The 23,890-nt window shown below is 36.7% G+C and overlaps 1 protein-coding gene and 1 long non-coding RNA gene across 7 annotated transcripts in view; one reads left to right on the top strand and one right to left on the bottom strand.

Moving 5' to 3' along the window:
• Positions 1-23,890, bottom strand: part of exoc6 (exocyst complex component 6) — a 139,601-nt gene that overhangs the window by 3,565 nt on the left and 112,146 nt on the right. For all 6 annotated transcript variants that reach the window (XM_016995337.2, XM_008115337.3, XM_003223776.4 and 3 more), the window contains one exon: positions 3,253-3,365. In XM_016995337.2, the coding sequence (XP_016850826.2) occupies positions 3,253-3,365 (113 nt within the window). The remainder of the gene's footprint in view (positions 1-3,252; positions 3,366-23,890) is intronic.
• Positions 14,038-17,595, top strand: LOC103279547 (uncharacterized). Its single transcript, XR_506869.2, has 2 exons — positions 14,038-15,258; positions 16,283-17,595. It is a non-coding gene; the product is annotated as an uncharacterized LOC103279547 (long non-coding RNA).

Raw genomic sequence — 23,890 nt, 5'->3', positions numbered from 1 at the left:
CCGGTGCGATCCCCGCAAATATGCTCAAAGTCGCCCTTTGCTCTGCCTCCCACTGAACCGCCAGGTTTTGTTACGGCTCTTCGAAGGAGATGCGAGCACTTCCACGGGTGGGTTTTGAACCCAAAGGGGCTGAGAATAAGGCATTGGTAGCTGCATTTCTTCAAACCAAAGGCTTCATGGTTTGAAAAACGAATTCGTGTGCCTTTACAATCAATGGCATCTCAGAAAGAAATACGAGTATATAAACAGTAGTCTCTTACTTATCCAACCTTAGCTCATCCCTGCCTTTAAGAAGTCAATGTTCTGTAGTCAATGTTTTCAATACATTGGGTGATGTTTGGGTGCGAAATTCCGTAAATATAGTAATTACTACATAATGTTACCCTGTACTGAACTGCTTTTTCTGTCGATTTGTAATTTGACAGTTTAATAGGCTTTTCCTTAATTCCTCCCTATTATCCAACATTTTCGCTGTTGGATAAGCGAGGCTGTATGTGTGCATGTTTTGTATGTATGTATGTATGTTTGTGCATATGTATATGTATATATATAATCATTTTATTCATTTTTAATTATTAAAAAACTTCCCATCCCATCCACCCATCACCCAGACCACATACTACTTCTGTATCTTTATCCAGGAACACAATTTCCTTAATTTCTGTACAATATTCAAATTGTACAGAATATATATGTGTGTGTGTGTGTGTATTATATGTGTTTACATATATCTATACAGACACACACACACACACATAGATATAGATATACACACATACAGATACATACATGCATATGCGTACAGGCGCATACAGATACAGACATACCCATGCATACCCGTTTCCCCAAAAAATAAGTCAGTGTCTTATATTAATTTTTGCTCCCAAAGATGCACTAGGTCTTATTTTCAGGGGATGTTCTATTTTTCCACTAAGAATAATTCACATTTATTGTTGAACAAAAAAAAGAGCATTTATTATATATTGTACAGTAGTTGTCATCACAACCAGCATAACCAAACTGTGAATCCTATCAAGAATTTCTTGTTACTTTCTTGTTACTACTACAACTGGTATGTACATTTACCAATCCTGCATGCTCTGGTGTTGTTTGGCAGGCATGGTTCCAAACAAAAACCTTGCTAGGTCTTACTTTTGGGGGAGGCCTTATATTTAGCAATTCAGCAAAACCTCTACTAGGTCTTATTTTCAGGAGATGTCTTATTTTCGGGAAAACAGGGTATATATATATAAAACCTGTTTCCTTGAAAATAAGACAGGGTCTTTTATTATTTTTTGTTGCAAAAGATTAATTAGGGTCTATGTACAGCTGCCTAGACACTATTTAAATTGACTTTTTAAAGAACTGTAACTAGGGCTTGTTATTTGAAATAGGTCTTATATTTTGAGCATCCTCAAAATCATGCAGGGGCTTCTTTTCAAGGAAATAGGGTAGGAGTTACAAACCTAGAAATTTACCATTAGAAAGGGAAATCCACTCCTGAAAGGGTTATCATGAAGCTTTTATCTATCTATCTATCTGTCTATCTATCTATCTATTTATCTATCTATATGTATTTATTTCTATGCATCTATGCATGCTTTGGTTCTGCTTAAGCTGAATTTGTATGTAAGTCAAAAGAGGTATATTTTAAATGTCTCTCTCTCTCTCTCTCTCTCTCTATATATATATATATATATATATACACACATATATATATGATTCATGTTTCAAACTTACTCATTATCTAATAAATATAAGAGGACAAGTCTAAGACACACAGACAGACAGATAGACCTAGGGATGGCTGGAGTTACACTTAAAATGTACCTGTTTCTACTTATATACATATTCAACCAGAGCAGGACCAAAACATGCATGCATGCACAGATAGATAGAGCAAAGCTTCAATGGAAACACCTTTTCCCCATGATAACCCTTTCAGGAGTGAATTTCCCTTCCTAGGGGGAGATTTCTAGGTTTGTAACTCCTATATATAACTCCTATATATGTAACTCCTATATATATATATATATATATATATATATATATATATATATGTGTGTGTGTGTGTGTGTGTGTGTGTGTGTGTGTGTGTGCGTGCGCGCGCATGCATGGGTATATATGAATCTCTCTCTTTCTGTATATATATGCTTGTGTGTATCTGTATTTGTGTGTGTGTGTATGTATGTATGTGTATGTATACATACATATACATCCACATACCCATACAGGAACACACATATACAGTAGAGTCTCACTTATCCAAGTGAGAAGCTTGGATAAGCAAATATCTTGGATAATAAGGAGGGATTAAGGAAAAGCCTATTAAACATCAAATTAGGTTATGATTTTACAAATTAAGCACCAAAACATCATGTTATACAGTAGAGTCTCACTTATCCAAGCCTTGCTTATCCAAGCCTCTGGATAATCCAAGCCATTTTTGTAGTCAATGTTTTCAATATATCGGGATATTTTGGTGCTAAATTCGGTGCTAAATTCGTAAATACAGTAATTACTACGTATAAGTATTGAACTGCTTTTTCTGTCAAATTTGTTGTATAATATGAAGTTTTGGTGCTTAATTTGTAAAATCATAACCTAATTTGATGTTTAATAGGCTTTTCTTTAATCCCTCCTTATTATCCAAGATATTCGCTTATCCAAGCTTCTGCGGCCCGTTTAGCTTGGATAAGTGAGACTCTAATGTACAACAAAATTGACAGAAAACGCAGTTCAGTGAGTAGTAATGTATTGTATTTACGAATTTAGCACCAAAATATCATGATATATTGAAAACATTGACTACAAAAATGGCTTGGATAATCCAGAAACTTGGATAAGCGAGGCTTGGATAAGTGAGATTCTACTGTATATGGATGGCTGGGGTTACACTTAAAAATGTACCTGTTTCCACTTACAAATTCAATTTTAGCAGGATCAAGGCACATATATATACACACAAACACACACACACTTCAGAACAAACCTACAGAATCTCTCTTGTTCCTAAGGTGGGGACTATCTGCAGAGATATATAAAGCACCTTAGATGTTTGTGGAGGGAAAGTGAGTCTCAAGAGTGAAAGAAATAGGAGCAATCAATGGCACCCTGGTCAAACCTTTTCTGTGGGTTTCTTTTAGAGAAGGGGATTGATGTCACCGGGCTTGGAGATTTAAGGGAGGACATCACCACCACCAGCACGCAGTCATGCAACCCCCCCCCCCTCCAATTTCCATTCGGACTCACTTCTCGAGGAGGGCCAAGGCGATACTGGGGTTGACCCGCAGATACTTGGAGCCCGGTTGCCCATAGTCGGCCAGGTAAGTCGACCAGTCCCACACCATGAAGAGATCCAGGAGCTGAGGAACGGGGAGAGAGACAAAAAAGGCGGGAAAAGGTGAATGAAGGAGGCCGGGCACCCCAAAGAGAGAGACCTGGCGACCTTAAGCCTCTCTTAGCGATTTGGCTTCATCCTTTCTCTTCACCAGGGGAATATATATAAAATAAACAGGGAGAATGCCAGGACCCCAATGCAGCCCTAGCTAGTGCCACATCTAGATTGACTATTTCATTCAGTTGCCTTGACTTCCCTCATTGATTTCCCTCACAGGGAATCTTGGAACCCGTTGGCGCGAACGAGACCCAACTGGGCTTGTTTATTTTATTTTTTTCATCCCACATTTTCCTCGTTTTCTGGCAATTCATGCCTCACGTTTGAATTTAAAGCACTCCCTTCTCCTTAAGAGGGAGGGAAGGCGGGCGACTGCTGGATCGCATTAAAAAAAAGAGCGTTAGAAGGGCGGGTTGCACGCCGAAAAAAAGGGAGCAAATGAAAGACACCCAAGGAAATCAAAACAGGTTTCAAAGCGCAGGGAAATCCCCTCTTTCTGGCCTCCTGGCTGCTGTCAAATCGCCCCGTAATCTTTTAAAAGCCCAAGTACGACTCCGGGAGGAAGGCGTCTCTCCCGTGTGAAGCCTTAATCCCCGCTAAGCCAGTTAAACCCGACTTCCGATCCGCATTGTTTTTGGGCTGCAGAGAGAGAGGTGTGTGTGTTTGGACTCCGTGCAAAGCCGAGGAAGGGGGGACTTGCCCTGTGTTTATATCCAGTCCCAATTTGCCATTTCCTTTTTTGCCCCAAAGGAGTTTTGACAAGGCGGGAGGAAAAAAAAGCAGAGAAAGCGCCATGTCTAAGGCTTTTTCATGGCCGGAATCAGTCGGTTGCTGTGAGTTTTCCGGGCTGTATGGTCAAGTTCCAGAAGCATTCTCTCCTGACGTTGCGCCCACATCTATGGCAGGCGTTCTCAGAGGTTGTGAGATCTATTGGAAACTGGACAAGTGGGGTGTATATATCTGTGGAAGGCCCAGAGTGGGAGTGTGAATGTTGTCATTAATTACCTTGATTGGCATTGAAATCAAGCCTTGCAGCTTCAAAGCCTGGCTGCTTCCTGCCTGGGGGAATCCTTTGTTCGAAGGTGTTAGCTGGCCCTGATTGTTTCATGCCTGGAATTTCCCTGTTTTCCGAGTGTTGTTCTTTATTTAACTGTGCTGATTTTTTAAATACTGGTAGGCAGATTTTGTTCATTTTCATGGTTTCTTCCTTTCTGTTGAAATTATCCACATGCCTGTGGATGCCAATGGCTTCTCTGTGTAGTCTGGCATGGTGATTGTTAGAGTGGTTCAGCATTTCTGTGTTCTCAAATAATATTCTGTGCCCAGGTTGGTTCATTAAGTATCAGAGGAAATAACACTTTCAAACCAGGTACTTACTGGTTTTTTTTTCAATTTTTGTTAACATGGTATTATATTCTACAGCAAAACCACTTCTGCGCCTCAGAAATTCATAGTTGCCATAAATCCACTGGATCTTCCCAGCATCTGTTTTTTAATCTGCATCACAGTCCAATTTAAGGAAGGATTCCATGTAACAGATATAAGAAAATATCCTTAGCACCTTTATTATTATTATTATTATTATTATTATTATTATTATTATTATTATTATTATTATTATTAAGTAAATGGATATCCCACCAAAAACATCAGAAGAGCTGCAAGGCAAAGAACAAGCCATGAGAGTAAAGACAAAGATCCACCCAGAGGAAAAGTGTTCTTACCATACATCAAGGGAACCACTGACCAGGAAAGCAGATGAAGAAACACAACCTACAAACTATCTACAGACCCACTACAAAAACCCAACAATGTTACATTCAGCAAAGGATAGGAGATATCCTCACACCTCTACAGGAGTCTACCGTATACCATGCAGCTGTGGACAAGTATACATAGGGACCACCAAACGCAGCATTGCCCAGACATGAATCAAGGAACATGAAAGGCACTGCAGACTAACTCAACCAGAGAAGTCAGCCATAGCAGAGCACTTGATGAACCAACCTGGACACAGCATATTATTTTTCCAATAGACCTCACAACCTTTGAGGATGCTTACCATAGATGTGGGCGAAACGTCAGGAAAACCCGCCATACAGCCCAGAAAACTCACAGCAACCCAGGATTCAACTTAGTTTGTGGCAGGCACAAAAACGAAGTTTCTGGAGTATTACAACTACTTTCAAAGTGCGTATCACACAATTAAACAGGAAATAACACTTTCAAACCAGGAACAGATCCCCCCCCCCCCCCTAGAATATAGTGTTATATAGAATATAGTGTTATATTCTAGGGAAAAACCACTTCTGAGCCTCAGAAAGTCATATTTGCCATAGATCAGCTGGCAAACACCTTCCCAGGATCTGTTTTTAGAAAAAAAAAATCTGCATCACAGTCTAATTTAAGGAAGGATTCAATGCAACAGATAAAAGGAAATATCTTCAGCACCTATATTTATTATTATATTTATTGTTGTTGTTATTATTAATAATACATTTTATTGATTAGCCCTTAGGCCATATCATAATATCAAACCAAACAACAAGGCTTGATAAGACTTGATTACACTCTATGTAGTAAATTAAAGTAAGACACTTATAACAATAAATATGATAAAACTGAATATATAAATCATATTTCCTTGTAATCATTACAATTTACCCCAATCAGCCCCACATATGTGGTTCTCAAATGTATTTTTTTCCTTAAATACAGAGCTGTTTTATATGTTATGTGGCCACACATAAAATATGTTGTTCTGATGTAAGATTCCCAATACATTCTCAGTTTGATATATGGACCAATGTACAAGTCTCTCACCTTCTGATACAACTTACAATGAAATAACATGTGTGCTATATCCTCAATTTCAGATGCTCCGCAGATACAAATCTGTTCATTATAAGGCAGTGGTTCTCAACCTATGGGTTCCCAGATGTTTTGGTCTTCAACTTCCAGAAATCCTAACAGCTGGTAAACTGGCTGGGAGCTGTCGGCCAAAACACCTGGAGACCCACGGGTTGAGAACCACTGTTATAAGGGATGCTGTTAAATCTCATTGTCTCAAGCTGATCAAATCTAGCTCAAGTGGATACCTTCCTGAAATGTTTTGACATTTGCATTTTTAAATTGTTGGTGATTTGAAAAGTATGTTTATATTGACTCAGCCATTTTAGGTTGGCAGCATTACTGATGATGGTTATATTGGCTTCTATGTCCAAAATTCTTTGTATAGCACTTTTAAAAAAAAAAAACATGGGTCTCTTTAAGTGCAGGAGACAGGAAGACCGCAACTTCTTACATAATTTGTCAGTTGCATCATCCAAGAGGTCTGTAGTTTGGCTTTTATCTATTCTAATAAGCATAATTTTGGGAGTCTACCTATATTTATTATTATTATTATTATTATTATTATTATTATATTATTATTATATTATTATATTATATTATTATTATTATTATTATTATTATTATTATTATTATTATTATTATATTTATATCCCTGCTTTATCTCCCAAAGGGGACTCAAAGCGGCTTGATATAAAAGCATTAGTATACAATTTAATATATACAAATATGTAAACATTAAACAGAATTAAACACAAACAGTGCTAAAAATTCGTATTTTAAATCCATCACAACATATTTCTGGCTCCTCTCGTTCAAATGCGGACTGTACACCGAGAAAATCCAGAATCCCCTGAGAGTTGGATTGCTTAGCAGCACACTTCCACATCTACAATGCTTTGCAAACATCAAAATATATTCCTATAGCTGAAGAGGTTCCAAGGAGGAAGAAAAGATTCCTGTCAGATATAGGTAGACAAGCACTTCAGTAGGATGGACAGAAGAAGTATGTTAACCCACTGAATTAATTATACAAGCAAGTTTTTTACTAGCTTGGGCTGATGGGGAAGGCAAAGTGATATTGCATACTCTAGAATACTATTCCACCCCAAATAAACTCTTTGGTTGGGCTTACTTGTTACATCCACAAGGTCCTCCGATTCTGATTCTGCATCCATGCAATGTTCATGCAGCTATTCCATAGGTGACTAAACCTGGCTCCAACCTTGTATATTTTCTGCGTGAATCATTGAGCTGGTCAACCCCATAAGAACAAATCAGATGTGAGGCCAAGCTGTCGACTCCGGATGGAAATGTTGGGATTCACAAGAGATGACCTTTCTAATTAATTGTGACATTCTTATTCTGTCCTTTAAATATGTTACTTCTTTCTTAAGCCCCCTGTATGTGCTGTTTTCACACATGGAACAGAATATAGGAGAAGTACAAAAATAGGAGCAGGACGATGTTTCATAGCAAAGGAGTAGTCATGACAGACTTCATCTCTATTTGCTATGGCTTTGAGGGGAGGATATGACACACTTACTTGGAAGTAATTTGTTTGGGGATGAATAATGCACTTAACATCCAGGTAATTTTCAAAACGGAAATGTATTTTTATTTAAACTGAAAAGGACAGGGGGGGAAAATCCACAAAAATGAACAGAAAACAGGGATATGGGTTATTCCTGACTCTAATGCTCAGTAACCCTGTCAATAATAGGCCAGCAAGGGAAATGTAATCTTAAACAATACGTAAGCGCGATCAGAATAATATATTTTGGTTCAAATGCACAATTTGACCCATGATTTTATCAGAAGGGAGGAAGGAAAGGAAAATAAAGGCCAGATTAACCTAGCTGGGTTTCTCTGATATGGTAAATGGTAACATCTTTATTTCACTCACCAGTCAATGTTTAGCCTATACAAATGCCAATGAAAATTCTCAACAATAAGAACAATTATTATTTTATTTCTTTGCTTACTATATAATTTTGTGGCCTAGGAAGATTCAGACTTGTTTTAATATCAATTTAATGAAAGGAGAAAGACACAAATATTTGATCTGTGGCATTCTGCTACCTTGTAATACAAGAATCAATGCCATTTCAGTATAAAGAGCTTTAAAGTGATCCCACAACATCTTAGAGAAATGTCTATTTCATGATGCAGATCAGTTGACCGATTTCAGTAGTGTTGATTTAAAGTAATTTTGTGGCATCCAGTTGCTAAGCTCCCTAATACAAAATTCAATCCCATTTCGACTATTTATTTAAGTTAACTTTAGAAAACAACTGGAGCCCGCAACTTTGTAAGAGATATTACAAAAATATTATATCCATGAACCTCAAATGATGGATGCTGCTTAAATTATGCATAGTTTGCTAAATGACAATTAATTGAGCTCCCAGCACAGATAAAATGTATAAATCTATGTCAGGAAGCTTAAAGTGTGCATCACTATTGCTGCATTCCTACAACCCTTATTAGAATTGCGCTCCATTGAAAAATAAGTAAGATTGACATTAAAAAATTAACCTCCCCAACAACCCTCCTACGGAAGCAACATTTCTGATTTTTAAATCTTTTTAGGCATTACAATTTTCAACAATGCATTTTATTGTGTGCATCAGGGCCGAACAAAATAAAATGCACAATTTTCTAACTCTGTGGCTGAGGGGGTTTCTACCTTTGTCATCCTTCAGACAGACCAAATAATTGCAACTGATGTTCTGCCTTGCCGCTTGTGTTTTTTCTGACCTAATTTAGATGTTGTAGCCATTAGATCCCGGGATCAAAACAAAACAGTGGCATTGGCTAAACTCTTGAGAAAATTCAAGAAAAAGGTTTTAAAATACATTTTTGCACAACCCCTAAATTAAAAAATAAAATATGCCGCAGAGATGTACCACCTGACAAGGAATATCACTTATTCTTGTGCTTCAAACAATATTCAACTTATATCCTTTAAAGTACTTCATGACCTGGTTCTATATCAATCACATTAATGACAGCAGTTCAATCTAGTCATTTATTGAAGAATCATGTTGGTACTGATCTTCAGGTTTTTCACAACCCACGAAAACATGCACTACCTGACAGATTCCTGGCAGTTTGAGCATTTCCAATAGGACTGACTTTCGCATTCAAAGATGATTGACAATGCCATCCCATGCGTTTTTACTCAGACACAAAGTTTAACAAAGCCGCCTGTGTACATTATGCAAACTTGAATTTCTCGGCTTAATTTGCATCATTTATTCTCTCCGCACAAGTCATAGCAACAGACGTTTTGCTTCCAACCAATGGAACACCAACTTCAGACCATAATAAACCTGTAGGATTAAAAACTTGCTTTAAGAAAAAACATCAGGAAGGCAAACTGCAACTAAAATTGAATTCCTAACTTGTACAAAACAGAACAGTACAGCCTTGGCTACAGAGAGCATACAGGAAGAGAAACAAAGACAACCCCAGAGATGGGTTCATAGAATTATAGAGTTGGAAGGCACCACAAAGGCCATCCAGTCCAACCCCAATACAGATACACCCATGTGTTCCAAGTATTATATATATCGTGTGAAAAAAGAAGCTTGGGGAAGTCTTTTGGGGTTAGCATTCCCAGTATCTCCCCAGCTAGCTTGAGATTTTCAGAGTTCTAGTTGAGAAAGGACCTTTTTTTGAGCTCTTCGGTCCATGCGAGGTCAGCTCTAGCCTACACGAGGAGTGCAGAGAGCACCAGAAGAGGCAAAAGGCAAAGTATTATCACTACAAGCCTTCTCCCAGTTCCCCAGGCTGAATGATTACACAGGAGTCTCATTAATTCTAGAAAGTTTCTTTTGCCGAGAGCCGCAGAAGCCAGCTTTACATGTGACCGAGAAAACGAAGGCATACAAGCAAATTACATAAGCCGCCCAATTATAAGCCTCCCCTCTCCCCTCCTGAGGGCAGGTTCAGGGGTTATGTTGGGACAACTCTCTGATGAAGATGGAGCCGATAGAACAGGCGAGCGGCAGGGGCAGCCCAACTGCTGCGCGGTGCCATTGTACATACGCTTCTCCGTCTCACTCTTGTAGCTGCGGTTATGAGCCTGGCACACTGTGACGACGATGTATAATGGACTCTGACAGCAAATACACTGTATGCAGTGGGTGGGCAGGAGTTGCCTGGTGGGCAAGCCTTTGGTACTGTGTTTCTGGTCAGTCATATCACCTATACATCATTTGGCACTGTGCAAATGTATGGCCGCAACAAGTAATTTGCTGGGCAAGAGAGAGAGAGAGCAAGGGAGGAATGGCAGCCATTTCTAGGAGTACCTGAAGTCAGGAAACATATATGTTTTCCGCGATTCAATATAAAACCCTTCTCCAGGAACTCATTTGACAAAAAAATACATTACAAGAGGCAACAGACATAATGACCTTTATAGGTTCTCCCAAAGAGAGGGAGATATAGTTCAATTTGTCATCCCTAACATGACTATTTTCATGCCTTCTCCCTGTGCTGGCAGTTTCAGTACAAAATAGAGGGACAAAAAGAGAAACAGGGACAAAGTACAATAAAAAAGCATTAACCATTAATTCACCATTAAACCCCACTGGTTAAATCTATCAGTTAATCTGCACTGAGTTAAAATACCATGAAGAAAAAAAAGAATCTAATTTGCATTGTATTATATGTATACAATATAGAATGTTGTTACATCCATTGGAATGAAGATGAGTATTGGCAAAACAGCTTATCTAGTTTTAATGTAGGCTTCAGATTTAATTACAACAGATTTTAATATCTGGGTTTGAATATGCCTGTTCTTTAGATATATCTCCTAACCAGAGCTGGCCCAATAATGAGGCAAATTAAGCGGTCGCTTGGGGCGCAAAACATGTGGGGGCGCAGTCAAGACTGCTTTTTCTGTTGATTTTTTGTAAAACATGATGTTTTGGTGCTTAATTTGTAAAATATTAATGTAATTTTATGTTTAATAGGCTTTTCCTTAATCCCTCCTTATTATCCAACATTTTCGCTTATCCAACGCTTTTATTTTTCAGTGATTGGTTTGGGGGGGCGCCAAAATTCTGTTCGCCTACACTTGAAAAATACCTAGGGCCGGCTCTGCTCCTAACTAATATACTATTTTAACCTTAGGCACATTAAATATCAAAATGTGTCATTAATGATCAGCTCTGAGAACTGCAACAGAGAAACACTTAGACTTGCAATTATTATAATCAGACTTTTTTGCTGTGGCTGTTTAGAAGATGAAAGTGAATTATTATCATTATTTGTTATCCAACAGATCAAATTCATTGTTAATACTAATTTCAGTGAAAGATTGTCAAAGGCAAAATATTGGGTGAATAATAATAATAATAATAATAATAATAATAATAATAATAATTTCCAAGTGTAAGTTAATTTTGTATAGTGATAGATGTCTAGCAAGAACCGATAGATATCTATTCAATTAATTTCTTTCCTTAGACAATTATTTCTCATTCAATTTATTGTTCAGCAGAACAAAATCCACTGCTTTCAAAATACAAACTATGGCAACAAAATCCCTGAACTATGCCAATAAAAGTACTGGAGGAATCTATATAAAACAGGTTATAATTTGTTTAATTAAAAATTGGGTGTGAAAACACAATATTATACAGATACATACAGCTGACTAATACGGCTGAATGAATTATGCCTTACTTTATATAGAAAAAAGGGAGTCAAATAATTATGTATTTGATTTTTAATTTAAGATTAAATTAATTAGATGGTGCAGAATTTCCTACCCATGCTAGTAAAAACTGCTGATCTTTTGGAAGATACAGAAATCCTCAAACAAAAACAAAAACAATCACTACTAAAAAAAAAGACCCTAAACAAGGATTTGATTTAGATATATCTAACTGAAGATGTCAAGATACTAGAAAACTGCATACTTATTTACTTACGGCATTTTCTTGGTAATTCATTTTTATATATATATATATATATATATATATATATATATATATATATATATAGAGAGAGAGAGAGAGAGAGAGAGAGAGAGAGAGAGAGAGAGAGAGAGAGAGAGAGAGAGAGAGAGAAGTAGAGATGTGTGAGGGAATCTAAATATGGAGAAGCATGTGTTTACTGGATAGATCAAATACTACAATATACATATAATCATGTACTAAAAAAAGACATGATGTAATGGATTTAATCTTTTCTGATTTGGCTCAAGATACTATTCTGACTCATAATTAAACAGAAGTAACGAAGTATACATCTTTGTTGCTACTGAAACAGAAGTGGAACATAATCCTAGGAGACGAAAATCCTGTAATTAAATATGTAGGCGGAACAGGAAAAGAATTTGAGGGCAAGTCCAATCATAAAGGAATGACTTCTGCTAAAAATAAATATATCAACTTACAATTGTTTATATGGATGGCTTTTCTCTAATTGTTTCCCAAAGTGCAGGACACACAAGGCTAGTTGGCACTAAAACAAAGCATGAAATCATAGAAACTGTATTTCTCTGCAAGGATGGAAACTCTGGCTTATTTTGTTCTCACATGTGAAAAATTTCACAGCCTTCCTTCAGGCTGTGTGAGGTTCCTTTTGCATATTGATTCAATTATTTTTGCATGTTAAGTCAATAAATTTTTAGTTTTAAAAATATGATTTTTAAAACATAAATAGATTTCCTTTTCAAAAGCAATGAAAAAGACAAAAAAACCTCACTAAATTTCTTTAGTTTAGTCTAACTAAGTATATTGGATGACTTTTTTTTGAAGATTAGAACATCTGAGACTATTTCTTATGTTCTTGTTTTTCTGTTCTTGCTTTCCCCCCCTCATATGAGCAAGTGTCCTTGTTGTCTTGTAAATAATATGGACACTTAAAGTGCTTAATTTTCCAATAAAGAAAAGACTTGCTAGTAAAATATGATTTATGCTAAAACACTGTACACAACATATATGCTACACTAATTGAGTTGGTATACAGTTGGTATACAAAGGTATACAATTTTGGATCATGTGATTTTAATATTTATATCAGGATGTTTTAATACTTTGTCATAATGTTTAAATGTTGCATAAGCATATGTTTAATGGTTTTAATTATTTTAATTTATAGCTATATGTTAGTGTTTAGTTATTATGATTTTTTTTCTATTATATGTATGTTGGCACTGAATTTCTGCCATTAATATGTTGTAAACTGCCTTGAGTCCCCCCAAGGGTGAGAAAGATGGTATATAAATATAGAAAATAAATAAACAAACAAATTTAGTAATATTTTAATCCCATTGAACAGCTACACACAGAAGTCAAAAACACTAACAATTTGCATTACACCTATCAAATCATATTATTAATAGTATTTTAATAAGGTAGCCCAACTCAAATTAAGCCAATACTTTCTTTTGTTGGGTTTAAGAGAAAAGTCATGCGCCAACAATTTTGTAGAGTCATCTTGTACTGAGGCTGATTCTATTAAATCACTTCTTAGTTAATGTACAATTAATTAAATGTCAATTATTCTGAGAATAGGTATCATATTTTGATCTATGTTGATGGAATATACAGATATTGTTGATGTACTACACTTTTATTTCGCCTTTCCATTAGATAGTTCTCAAAACAGCTAACTACAATTTTTGAAAACAATTTAGACAAATATAGATATAACTACTTATGCTTCAAAAAGATGCTAAAAAGAAAAGGCATCTTCAGTCATGCATGCTAAGCAGGGCAGTCGGATTTCTTTCTATGACCCTTCTCTCTCTCTTTCGCGTGCTCTCTCTCTCTCTCTCTCTCTCACACACACACACACACACACAGAATGAGTCCCTTCAAACCACAAAACATCAGGAACTATCCATGAACATTCTGATCACAAAACATGGTTCTGTTACTGTGGAAAACCAACCTGATTTTTCAGGAGGCAAAGCTTTCCCCTCCTTTTCATTGTAAGAAGACAGATCCTAAGAGTTCTTTTCTCTGTTCCCAAAATGCATAGAATCTGCTCATATTGGAGATCAATGCAACATTTTAAGGTATGTTTTTGCTTTTACTTTCCTCCCTCTGAAAGTCCATGCCATGCATACTTTGTCCCAGCTCTAATTGAAGGGCATCCATTCTTCTCAAACAGTACTTTGCTCAAGAATATTTATGTAGATGCCTTAAGCTAGCTATGCATTTATGGCATTCCTATGAATTTCATAGAGTTTTCTTAGGAAGGATGAGTCAAGAGATGGTTTTGACAGTTCCTTCCTCTCAAATCTAGCCTACGGAACCTGGTATGCATTGGTGGTCTTCTATGCAATATTAACCAGGGTTGAAGGTTGATTCTGCTTAGCTTCCAAGATCTGATCAGGCAATGGAAAGCATGAAGTTCATTAACTATAAGATTTGGAAAGTGGCAAAATAAAAGTGGGAGAAACAGAATTGAAATGTTGTGGAATTGAAATGTTGGGAAATTGGGAAAGCAATGCTGGTTGTGCTTCCGGGTGCTAGCCAAATCCTGACTGAGGTTCAGACAGCTCTCCAAGCACCACCGGAGTGTAAAGCCTCTGGGAGGCTAGTTTCGTATCTATCACAGGGCAAATTTGTCATGTAGACCAGTAGTCCCTCTTCTGGCTGCCTGATGCAAAATAATGGGCTGGACCACTGCACCACTTAGAAGCATTTTTTGATCACACTCTTTCCTTTGTTAAGGCAGTGTTCATAATCATAAATTAATGAAAGAAAAAGCTTTTTCAATTTCAGCATCTCTTTGATAACCCCTCTCAATTTTTTTTGTTTTAGAGCTTCAGATATAGAGACAACTAAATGGATTGAGCTTCAGATGTTCTTGGATCAGAATAATTTAGAAGTCCTTGGATTATTCATAAGCAGCATAAACAGAGGCAAAGAATTTTGAGGAATGAATTTATTATCATGTCACAACCATGCATATTTAAGCAATGTTCATTTTGGAATTAATCCATCAAGTACAGATTCACTTGGCTGAATTGTCTTAAAGTAAGTCAGCTTCCCTAAGAGCAGTTGTGTTTTTCATACAGAGATCATTCTCACATTAAACAAGATGAGGATATTATATTATTAAGTTATTTTCATGGAAAAAACTGTTTTTCACTTTCTCCTTCTGCAATCTTGTATTTGTGAAGTTTCTGTCATACCATAGTATTCATGCCATTGGTTATCTAAATTAATGGGACACAGAAAGAGCCTCCTTGAAGACTGAGTAAATACAGATGGGCAACGTTTCTTGTAAATGGCTAATCTTTCCAATCCAAAAGCATTACTTTATATGCAATGCTTTTGAGACAAAATAATAATACTCTAAATTAACACTGTAATCCAAAGATGGTATATACTGTACACCGATAAGACAGAAAGAAGAGTGTAGTTTCACATTAAAAAATTAAATATTATGCTTTTCTAACACAGACTTGACGCCTAAATACAATTCTCAATGTTTTATTGAATGCATTGATTTTTTAAAAGTTTATTGCTGTCATTCTACTATAGATGAAATCCTATCTGATAATCTAATTTTCCCACTTTGTCAAAAAAATTCAAAAAATTTTGAATGAAAATTCGTTACACACTGTTTCGTTGGGAACAAAAGAAACACTCGTCTTCTTAATCTGTGTTTTCTGCATTTATAGAATGTAATTGATTTTAAAAATGAATAACTAGTAATACAATAAATAATAAAATATGCTAATGACTTCTTACCTAAACTAGCTGCAATGACTAGTACTTACTTTCCTACCTAGAACTGATATTTTGATTACGTGCTTCTATTTTTAAAAAAGTACCCCAAATCAACAGCTAGGTACCATAGCAAAAAATATAGTAATTTTGACCTGAACTTTAAGAAGAGTTCGGTGCAAGACCTAGAGATGGTGTGACAGATCCCAACAAAGATTGTGAATAATTAAAGAAAAAACTTAGCACATTTCTAACATGTGAATGCTTTGGAATCCATCTGTTGTATCATCGCCCAGTATTGAATTAACTCCTTGCTATTTATTTGAAGCCTCAAAGAGCTAGGTCTGAGCCCTTCAGCCACCAGAGAATCAAAAGAACAAAAGAATATGTGGGAAGACATTTGTGTGGGGAATTCCTGTAGCTGACCCCAAGTGACGCCTCAGTATCTGAACCTTATTCACATCTCCAAATACAACACTCAGCAAATTGGCCACCAGATGAAAAAGACATTTGTTGCCTGTTTTGAATAACCTTTGTGGTCTAGGATTTTTCCTCCCTGACATTCGATTCCTTTAGGCTCAATATGAGAAGAGAAGTTGTGAGTTTGACATCTGGTTTAGACAGTTTATTAGATACCATTGTTGTTGAGATGGAATCAATAATTAACTGTTATTCATACATATGTGATCTGTGTTTTAATCTGTTTTATTTTATTTGATCTGTTGTGTTGATAGTGTTTATTTAGTTATTTATATATGTTTTAACTTTGTTCATAGTTTGTTTTTGTGCCTGGCCCCATTTTAGCCGCCCCGAGTCCCTTTGGGGAGATGGAGGAGGGATAGAAAAATAAAGTGTTATTATTGTAGTAGTAGTAGTAGTTGTTGTTGTTGTATTTAATGTTAATTGTAACACAAAAAGTTAAAAAATGTTATTGTGCATTTCATACCAACACAGCGATGTGTATATACTAGAAGATACAATAGAGTCTTGCTGGCTTTGTTCTTTTAGGAACTTCAAAATATCTATGTATAGAAAAGCCAAGCATAATAAAAAAATATTCTTTTATTTCATGTACATTTGTATGTATGTGTGAAAATATCTGTATATATACTGTCATATTGTATACAGAGTTGACTCTACATTGGCGAGTTTGACTTTGGTGGACTTGATAATTCATGTATTTGATTAAAATATACCTCTCTAGGATTCTATTTTTCCCCCAAAATTTATTTTGTACAATTCTGCAAAATAACAATGGATTCTAAACTTTATGGTTGTACATGTGCTGTGTGGTACGCTCCACATTCATTCAACGAACTATTTACATACATCTTCTTATATACATCTTTTTAAAAAATGAACTTTCAACTAATTTTTCATAATTAAAAAAAATCTGTGTTTCCCACCCATCACCCATCTCTCTGACCTCAGATTTCCCATCCATCGCCCATCTCTCTGACTTATCTTTAACCATAGTTTTCTTAATTTCTATATGATGATTGTATTGGCTTCATCCTTTTTAACTCATTCCATATATGTCATCCATTTATTCTTTATTTCTTCTATTTTATCCTCTTGTGCATCCTCCCCCGTTACACTTATTATAACTTGAAATTTAACCTAATAAAATAATTATTCCGATTTTCCATCGTCCATTTTTTCCATCTTTCCACACCTAGGAATCTCTATGGCCCCTTCTATATTACCATATAATCTAGATTATCAAAGCAGATAATCCACAATGTTTGCTTTGAACTGGATTATATGTATCTATATGGCCATATAATCCAGTTCAAAGCAGATAATCTTGATTTTATATGGCAGTGTAGAGGGGTCCTAGGTCCCCTGGTGCAATTTTATGGTCAACATCCAGCAAAAGTTTATTATGGAGTCTTGTTGGAGAACCTAGACATTCCTAGAGAAATGTTCTCTTAGGCATAAAAATCCTAGCATTTTAAAAAAATCAAGTTTTTCACTTTTGTGGGAGGATGTTAAATGCCCCTAACCTCAATGAATGTGAAAGACTGACTGTATAAATAAAATCTAAGATTCTAAGCATGAGAAGCAGGTGAATATAGCACTGAAAGAAACATGTAGAATAATTACAGGATGTCTCAAACCTACACCTGTTGATAGACTCTATAAGCTAGCTGGCCTTGCCCCCCCCCACCCATGTGAGACGAGAAGTTTCTGCCAACTGTGAGAGAAATAAGGTTGAACACGGTGAAAGCCATCCACTGCATGGCTATCTGCCTCCTCCCAGTGGACTCAAATCAAGGAAAGTTTCATGAAAACCACCACTCCTCTTAATGTTCCCTCAGCAACACCAAGAGTATCCCTCTGAGCAGAAAAATCAGGCAATTCCAACTGGATGCCCCCCCCCACGAAGATCTTCCTACAGGGGCAAACCAAGAATGGACAACTTGGAAGTTTCTGAACAGACTCAGAAGTAGAGTGAGCAGATCAAAAGACAACCTGGCAAAATGGCACTACCTACTCGTAGAAGAATCCTCCACTTTGTGCGACTGTGGAGCAGAACAAACAACTCAGCATCTGTATCCTTGCCCACAATACCCTGCCTTATGTACAGAGAAAGAACTGTTTAAAGCTAAAGATAATGCAGTCGCTGTTACCTGTTTTTGGTGAAAAATTATTTAGCTGCTTGTGTTCCCTCTATTTTCTCCGTTTTATACTTGTTTATTTATGCAATGCTTTTGACATGAAATAAATAAAAAAGTAGAAGCCTATGTGGATGTTCTCTAGGAAAGACAAATCAGCGGGGAAAGAAAAGCCAAGGTAGAAAACCACATGTTTTGGGCTTGCCAACAATTCAATTCTAAAACAATTAAGAGAGTATGAAAACGTTGGATGTAGTCAAATGATATCCGCTCACTAATTGTAGCTAACCAGACTGAAACACGTACAAAACCTACAAGCTGCTTCACATTTTTATGAATTAAAGCCCACAACCAGAAAAAGATATTCAATTTAGCAGAGGGGGGAACAATAATTATTACGATTCTTTACATAAACTGAAGACTGTACCACGTGTGGAATTGTTCTGTTATGAACCTGTAATCAACCAGAGATTTGTAGATCTGACTCGGTGTGTATAATTACCTTTTTATCAAATACAATTTGCCGGATCAACATGTCAGGACACTTGCTGCTTAGTGTGTTTCCACAGGTAACTGCTGCCTTTCCACAACCTGGGGGCATAATGAAAGGGGGGGGGGCTGCGACAGCGGGAAGAAGGCTGTTATAAAAACACACAGAAGCTGATTCACTGAGGCAGGAGTTCACAGCATGCAACCTGCCAAGGCCTATTTTGTGGCCGGCTATGCTTCCCTGAGCACTTATTGAGCTCCAGCCCGCTGTGACAGGGCAACCATGGCAAGCGCTGAAGGACAACATTTGAATCTGGGTTTCCACATGAACTTCAGAAAGGAATGGGGCCAGGCGTATAATCATAACGGACTGTGCATGAGAATATTAGCAGAACTGCTGTAGAAGCAAAGCAATCCTGCTGTAGAAACAAAGCAAGGGGTATACAATCCACTACCACTCCAGTCCCCAGATATTATGACTCACACTGACTCAACCTTAAGTTTGTTAGGGGGGGTCTTAGTTACCTTTAAATATATATATAATTCACAACCATGCAATGAAACAACATGACAATCAATTGTATTAATTACAGCCACATTTTTATATTCATAATCTAGGTCACTGAACAACAAAATCCAGTCCTGTACACAGATACTATTAACTCATACGGACTCCTCCTTAGTTTCTTAGGGGGAAATTCCAGCTATCCTTTTTAAAAAGGTGGATTCAAATAGTTCACAACCATGAAATTATATGACAGTCCATGTTATAACAGCCACATTTTATATTCATAATCTAGGTTGCTGAGCAAGGCAATCCAGTCTCATACACAGATACTATTAACTCACACTGACTCTAATTTAGTTTGTTAGGGGGGAAATCCTAGCTCCCTTGAACAAAAGGGCTTTTACCTCCAATAAAGGTATTTTGAAGAGAAACGCTTTGTTCTCCCTTTGGTAGGTAAGTGGGATCCATTGGGTCTGAGAAGATGTTGGCCCCAGCCCAACAAAGACTGAAAAATTTAGCTCTGGCACTATGGGGAGTGCCAAAAGAAATCCCCACCTGACCTCTGGATAACCCAAACAGGAGATTAGCCCATTTCCAAGCAAAATAAGTTGTCACACTGTTAGGCCAATTGCTTCTATTGACATTTTGCATAAACATCTTACACAGGGTGATCAGAAAGGACTGTTATGCCATTAAAGTTTGGGCCCCCCTTTCCTTTTCTTTCTTTCTTTCTTTCTTTCTTTCTTTCTTTCTTTCTTTCTTTTTCTTTCTTTCTTTCTTTCTTTCTTTCTTTCTTTCTTTCTCTCTCTCTCTCTCTCTCTCTTTCTCTCTCTCTCTCTCTTTTTAATACCTAAGCTTTCTAGAATAAAGGCCTTTCTGAATTAGGGATAACAAAAGGGTCAAGAGGTCACAAACATTCTTTTTAAGTAGGTACAAATCTAGAAAGTTTAAATTCATTGGAAAGTGCAAATTAGAACTTTTTTTTAGTACCAAACTCGGCACATACCCTAGATAGCTGAAAGAACCCATCAATTCGGCTTACTCTAACTTCAATGACATGAATACTTATGTCAAAAACTTTAGGTTACCGTAGACTGCATTTTTATTATTTACTTTAAAATATTCAAAGCCATTCACATCCTCAACCTTCTTTTTTAAAAAACAAAAAGCAAGAGTGGCTTGACTTAATGAACAGATAAATTGTCACTGTTCTAAATCCTCGTGAAACATTGCTCTAAAAATAAAACATTTTATAAAATCCCAAAGACGCTTAAAAACAAAACAAAAAAAGCCCTAATCCCTATCACTTACACAGCATGCATAGCGTGTTGTGTACTACACACAAATTATTTTATAATCTTGTTAGTTTTATTTTGACTTTGATCAGAGTTGGAAACAATCTCTTTTTAATAGTATGAAAGCCTCCTGCTGGGAACTGCAGATTACAGCTAATTGCTAATTTCTTTGAAATTCAGATATAATGGATTGTGACCTTTTTAATTAAAAAACCAAAAAGGCCGGGCAACAGTTTCCCACTGAAGTAACCTCTGCTAAATGTATGGCATTGTCAACAATGTTCATGATGTCTTTATGTGTAAGAAGTTGCATTTTTCACAGCGATTATTGAGAGAATCTCCATTTTGACTAAGATAATCTTAATTTCCATTTTTTTAAAAAATATTTCAGGATGGTGCTGACAGAATGCAACAGAGAACCAAGCATGAATTTAGCTATATCTCAAACACAGTTGTTGTGCGCCCTCAAGTCAGTTCTGACTGATTGTGATCCTAAGGCAAAACTATCAGGGGGTTTCTTGCCAAGATTCATTCAGAGAGGTTTGGTTTTGCCTTCCTCTGAGGCTGAGAGTGTGTGACTCCTTCAAGGGCATTCAATGGGCTTCCATGGTCAAAATGGGATTCAAACCCTGGTCTCCAGAGTTGTAGCCCAATGCTAAAGGCTAAAACTCAAAACCTAAATCAGTGGCTGATACCAGATGAGAAACTCCCCCCATGGCACACAGAAGACTGAGTGACTTGGAAAGCACTGGATAGACTGCGCTCTGGCACCACCAGATGCAGAGCTAGCCTTAGGAAATGGGGCTACAAAGTGGAGTCCATGACATGGGAGTGTGGAGAAGAGCACACCACAGACCACTTATTACAATGCAACCTGAACCCTGCCACATGCACAATGGAGGACCGTCTTACAGTGACACCAGAGGCACTCCAAGTGGACAGTTTCTGGTCAAAGGAAATTTAATAAAATGCAAAGTTTTTAACTTTGTTTGTGGTTTTTCTATTCATTATAACTGTATTCTCAATTCGCTTCTGACACGATAAATAAATAAGCCCAATGCTGAAACCACTATATCATGCTGGCTCTCAAGACAAATACCGCACAACCTAGAAACATAGCCAATTGAAAGAAGATTGAAACTAAGGATATTTCCTGCATCATTTGGTCTTCTGAGCATGAAGGATTTTATAATCTGAGGAGAATACTATGTCCATATTAAAATACAGTAAATGCACACTTGCTTTAGTTTCATTGGAACAATCCCCATGCAGCCTCTTCTTGTGCATATGCTTTCAAGCTTCCTAACAATTTATGGTGACCCCACATATTATATAGGACTTTCTTAGGCAAGGAATACTCAGGGTGGTTTTGAAATGCATCTTGCAGCCTCTGGTTTTAGTAGATAAAGTTTGCAAAGGAAGGGACAACTATAGTGTATTTGTGGTAGGTGGATGGAGTGTCATCCTGAAGAAGGAAGAAAAAAATCATTTGGAATGAAATATATTTTATGACAATTTACATCCTTCTTCTGAATGTATATTTTAAAGCTTACCTGAACTATCAAAAGCAGGTCTTAAATAATTAGTGGTACAGTCGTGGGAAGGGATGTATAGGACACACTGTCCATTTTCTTCACTGTTTCTTTAAGAAATTATATGGGCGCTTCCTTGTTGGAGTGGAACATTCAGACATGCTTAACCGCGCAAGAAAATGAAACTTTAAAAAAATGTACAGAATGGCATAGTGACTGAGTAAAATAGTTATATCATCTCATAGGTGCTTGCCAATATAACCCACATATAAACACACAAAATCACCATTGTGAATAGTTAGTTACACTAATTATGAAGGGTGTATTATACATTACTGTGATCTAAATTTCAGAAAAAAGGTCCCTGCTCCCAGAAAGAATGGTGATGTCTCACCATTAATCTGCCAAAAGTAAATTTGAAATGAACTCGACTACTTATTGTTCTAAAAATGATGAACAGCCCAGGGGAGTGTGAGGAAGACAAAGAGATGATGGCTTCTATTTAAGGTTGAAATCCTATCCCATTACCTGGGAGTAAGCCCCACTGAGCCTAATGAGATTTGTTTCTCAGATGTCATGCATAGGATTGTACTTTCAGCCCATTTTTCAGATGCAAAAAATAAATCCAATTTTCTTTCCCCCTCTCTTTCAATTTCTCTGTTCCAAAGTTTCTCCTCAACTACAGGTTAATTTATAATTCTGACAAATGGTACCTAATGCAAAATATGACTGGTGGTTATTCACGAATGTTGAAGTAATAGTCTAACATTTATTATAAGAAATGTACTTCAGCAGATTTCACAGCTTCATTAGCAAAGTCTTAAACTGAACTTTGTGTAGGGCATTTATCTATAAATGTAAAACCAAGACAATTATATTAGCACAAATGTCATGTTCAATAGGAGCCAGAAAAGTTGGGAAGTCAAGCGTTAAGTCTGAATTCAATTCGCTGATGCCAACTTTTCTCTTAAGATACCTACATCTGTTTCAAATTGACATCCCTAAGTGAAGATATTAGCTGTCTCTATAATGGGGATATAATCTCTCACACATTTGTAAGTGTATATAAATATGTAAACTCAGAGGTTATGACAGCTGAACCATAGGGAATTGTTTCGTGCAGAAGAAGTCAAAAGTTATTTAGGTTCTTATTAATCCTTCTCAACCTAAATTGCCCCAAAGGGCAGAATGCTTTCTTTAAATCCAGGCCTTGTGGTATATTCTGAGAAGTGTCTGGTCTTGTTATGTTCATGGATTAAACCCAAAATAATGCTAATTTCTTAAGACTTCAAAATGAACTGACTACAATGTGTGTGTACTGGAAGGTAGGGGAAGACATGCTCCAACTGTGCTCTGATGGAATCACCAGAAAGTAATTGGATGTTACAACTTTGGCGAACCCTGTTTTCAAAATGCAATTAATTTTTAGCTACTGAGGGAATTAATAAGGATTTGAATTTCTTTTTAAAGACAGCCCCTAAAACAGAAAGATGC

Source organism: Anolis carolinensis, chromosome 3 (assembly GCF_035594765.1).
Source record: "Anolis carolinensis isolate JA03-04 chromosome 3, rAnoCar3.1.pri, whole genome shotgun sequence".
NCBI lineage: Eukaryota > Metazoa > Chordata > Lepidosauria > Squamata > Dactyloidae > Anolis > Anolis carolinensis.
Note: the sequence above shows the minus strand (reverse complement) of the source record. Positions and strands in the feature narration are given on the sequence as shown.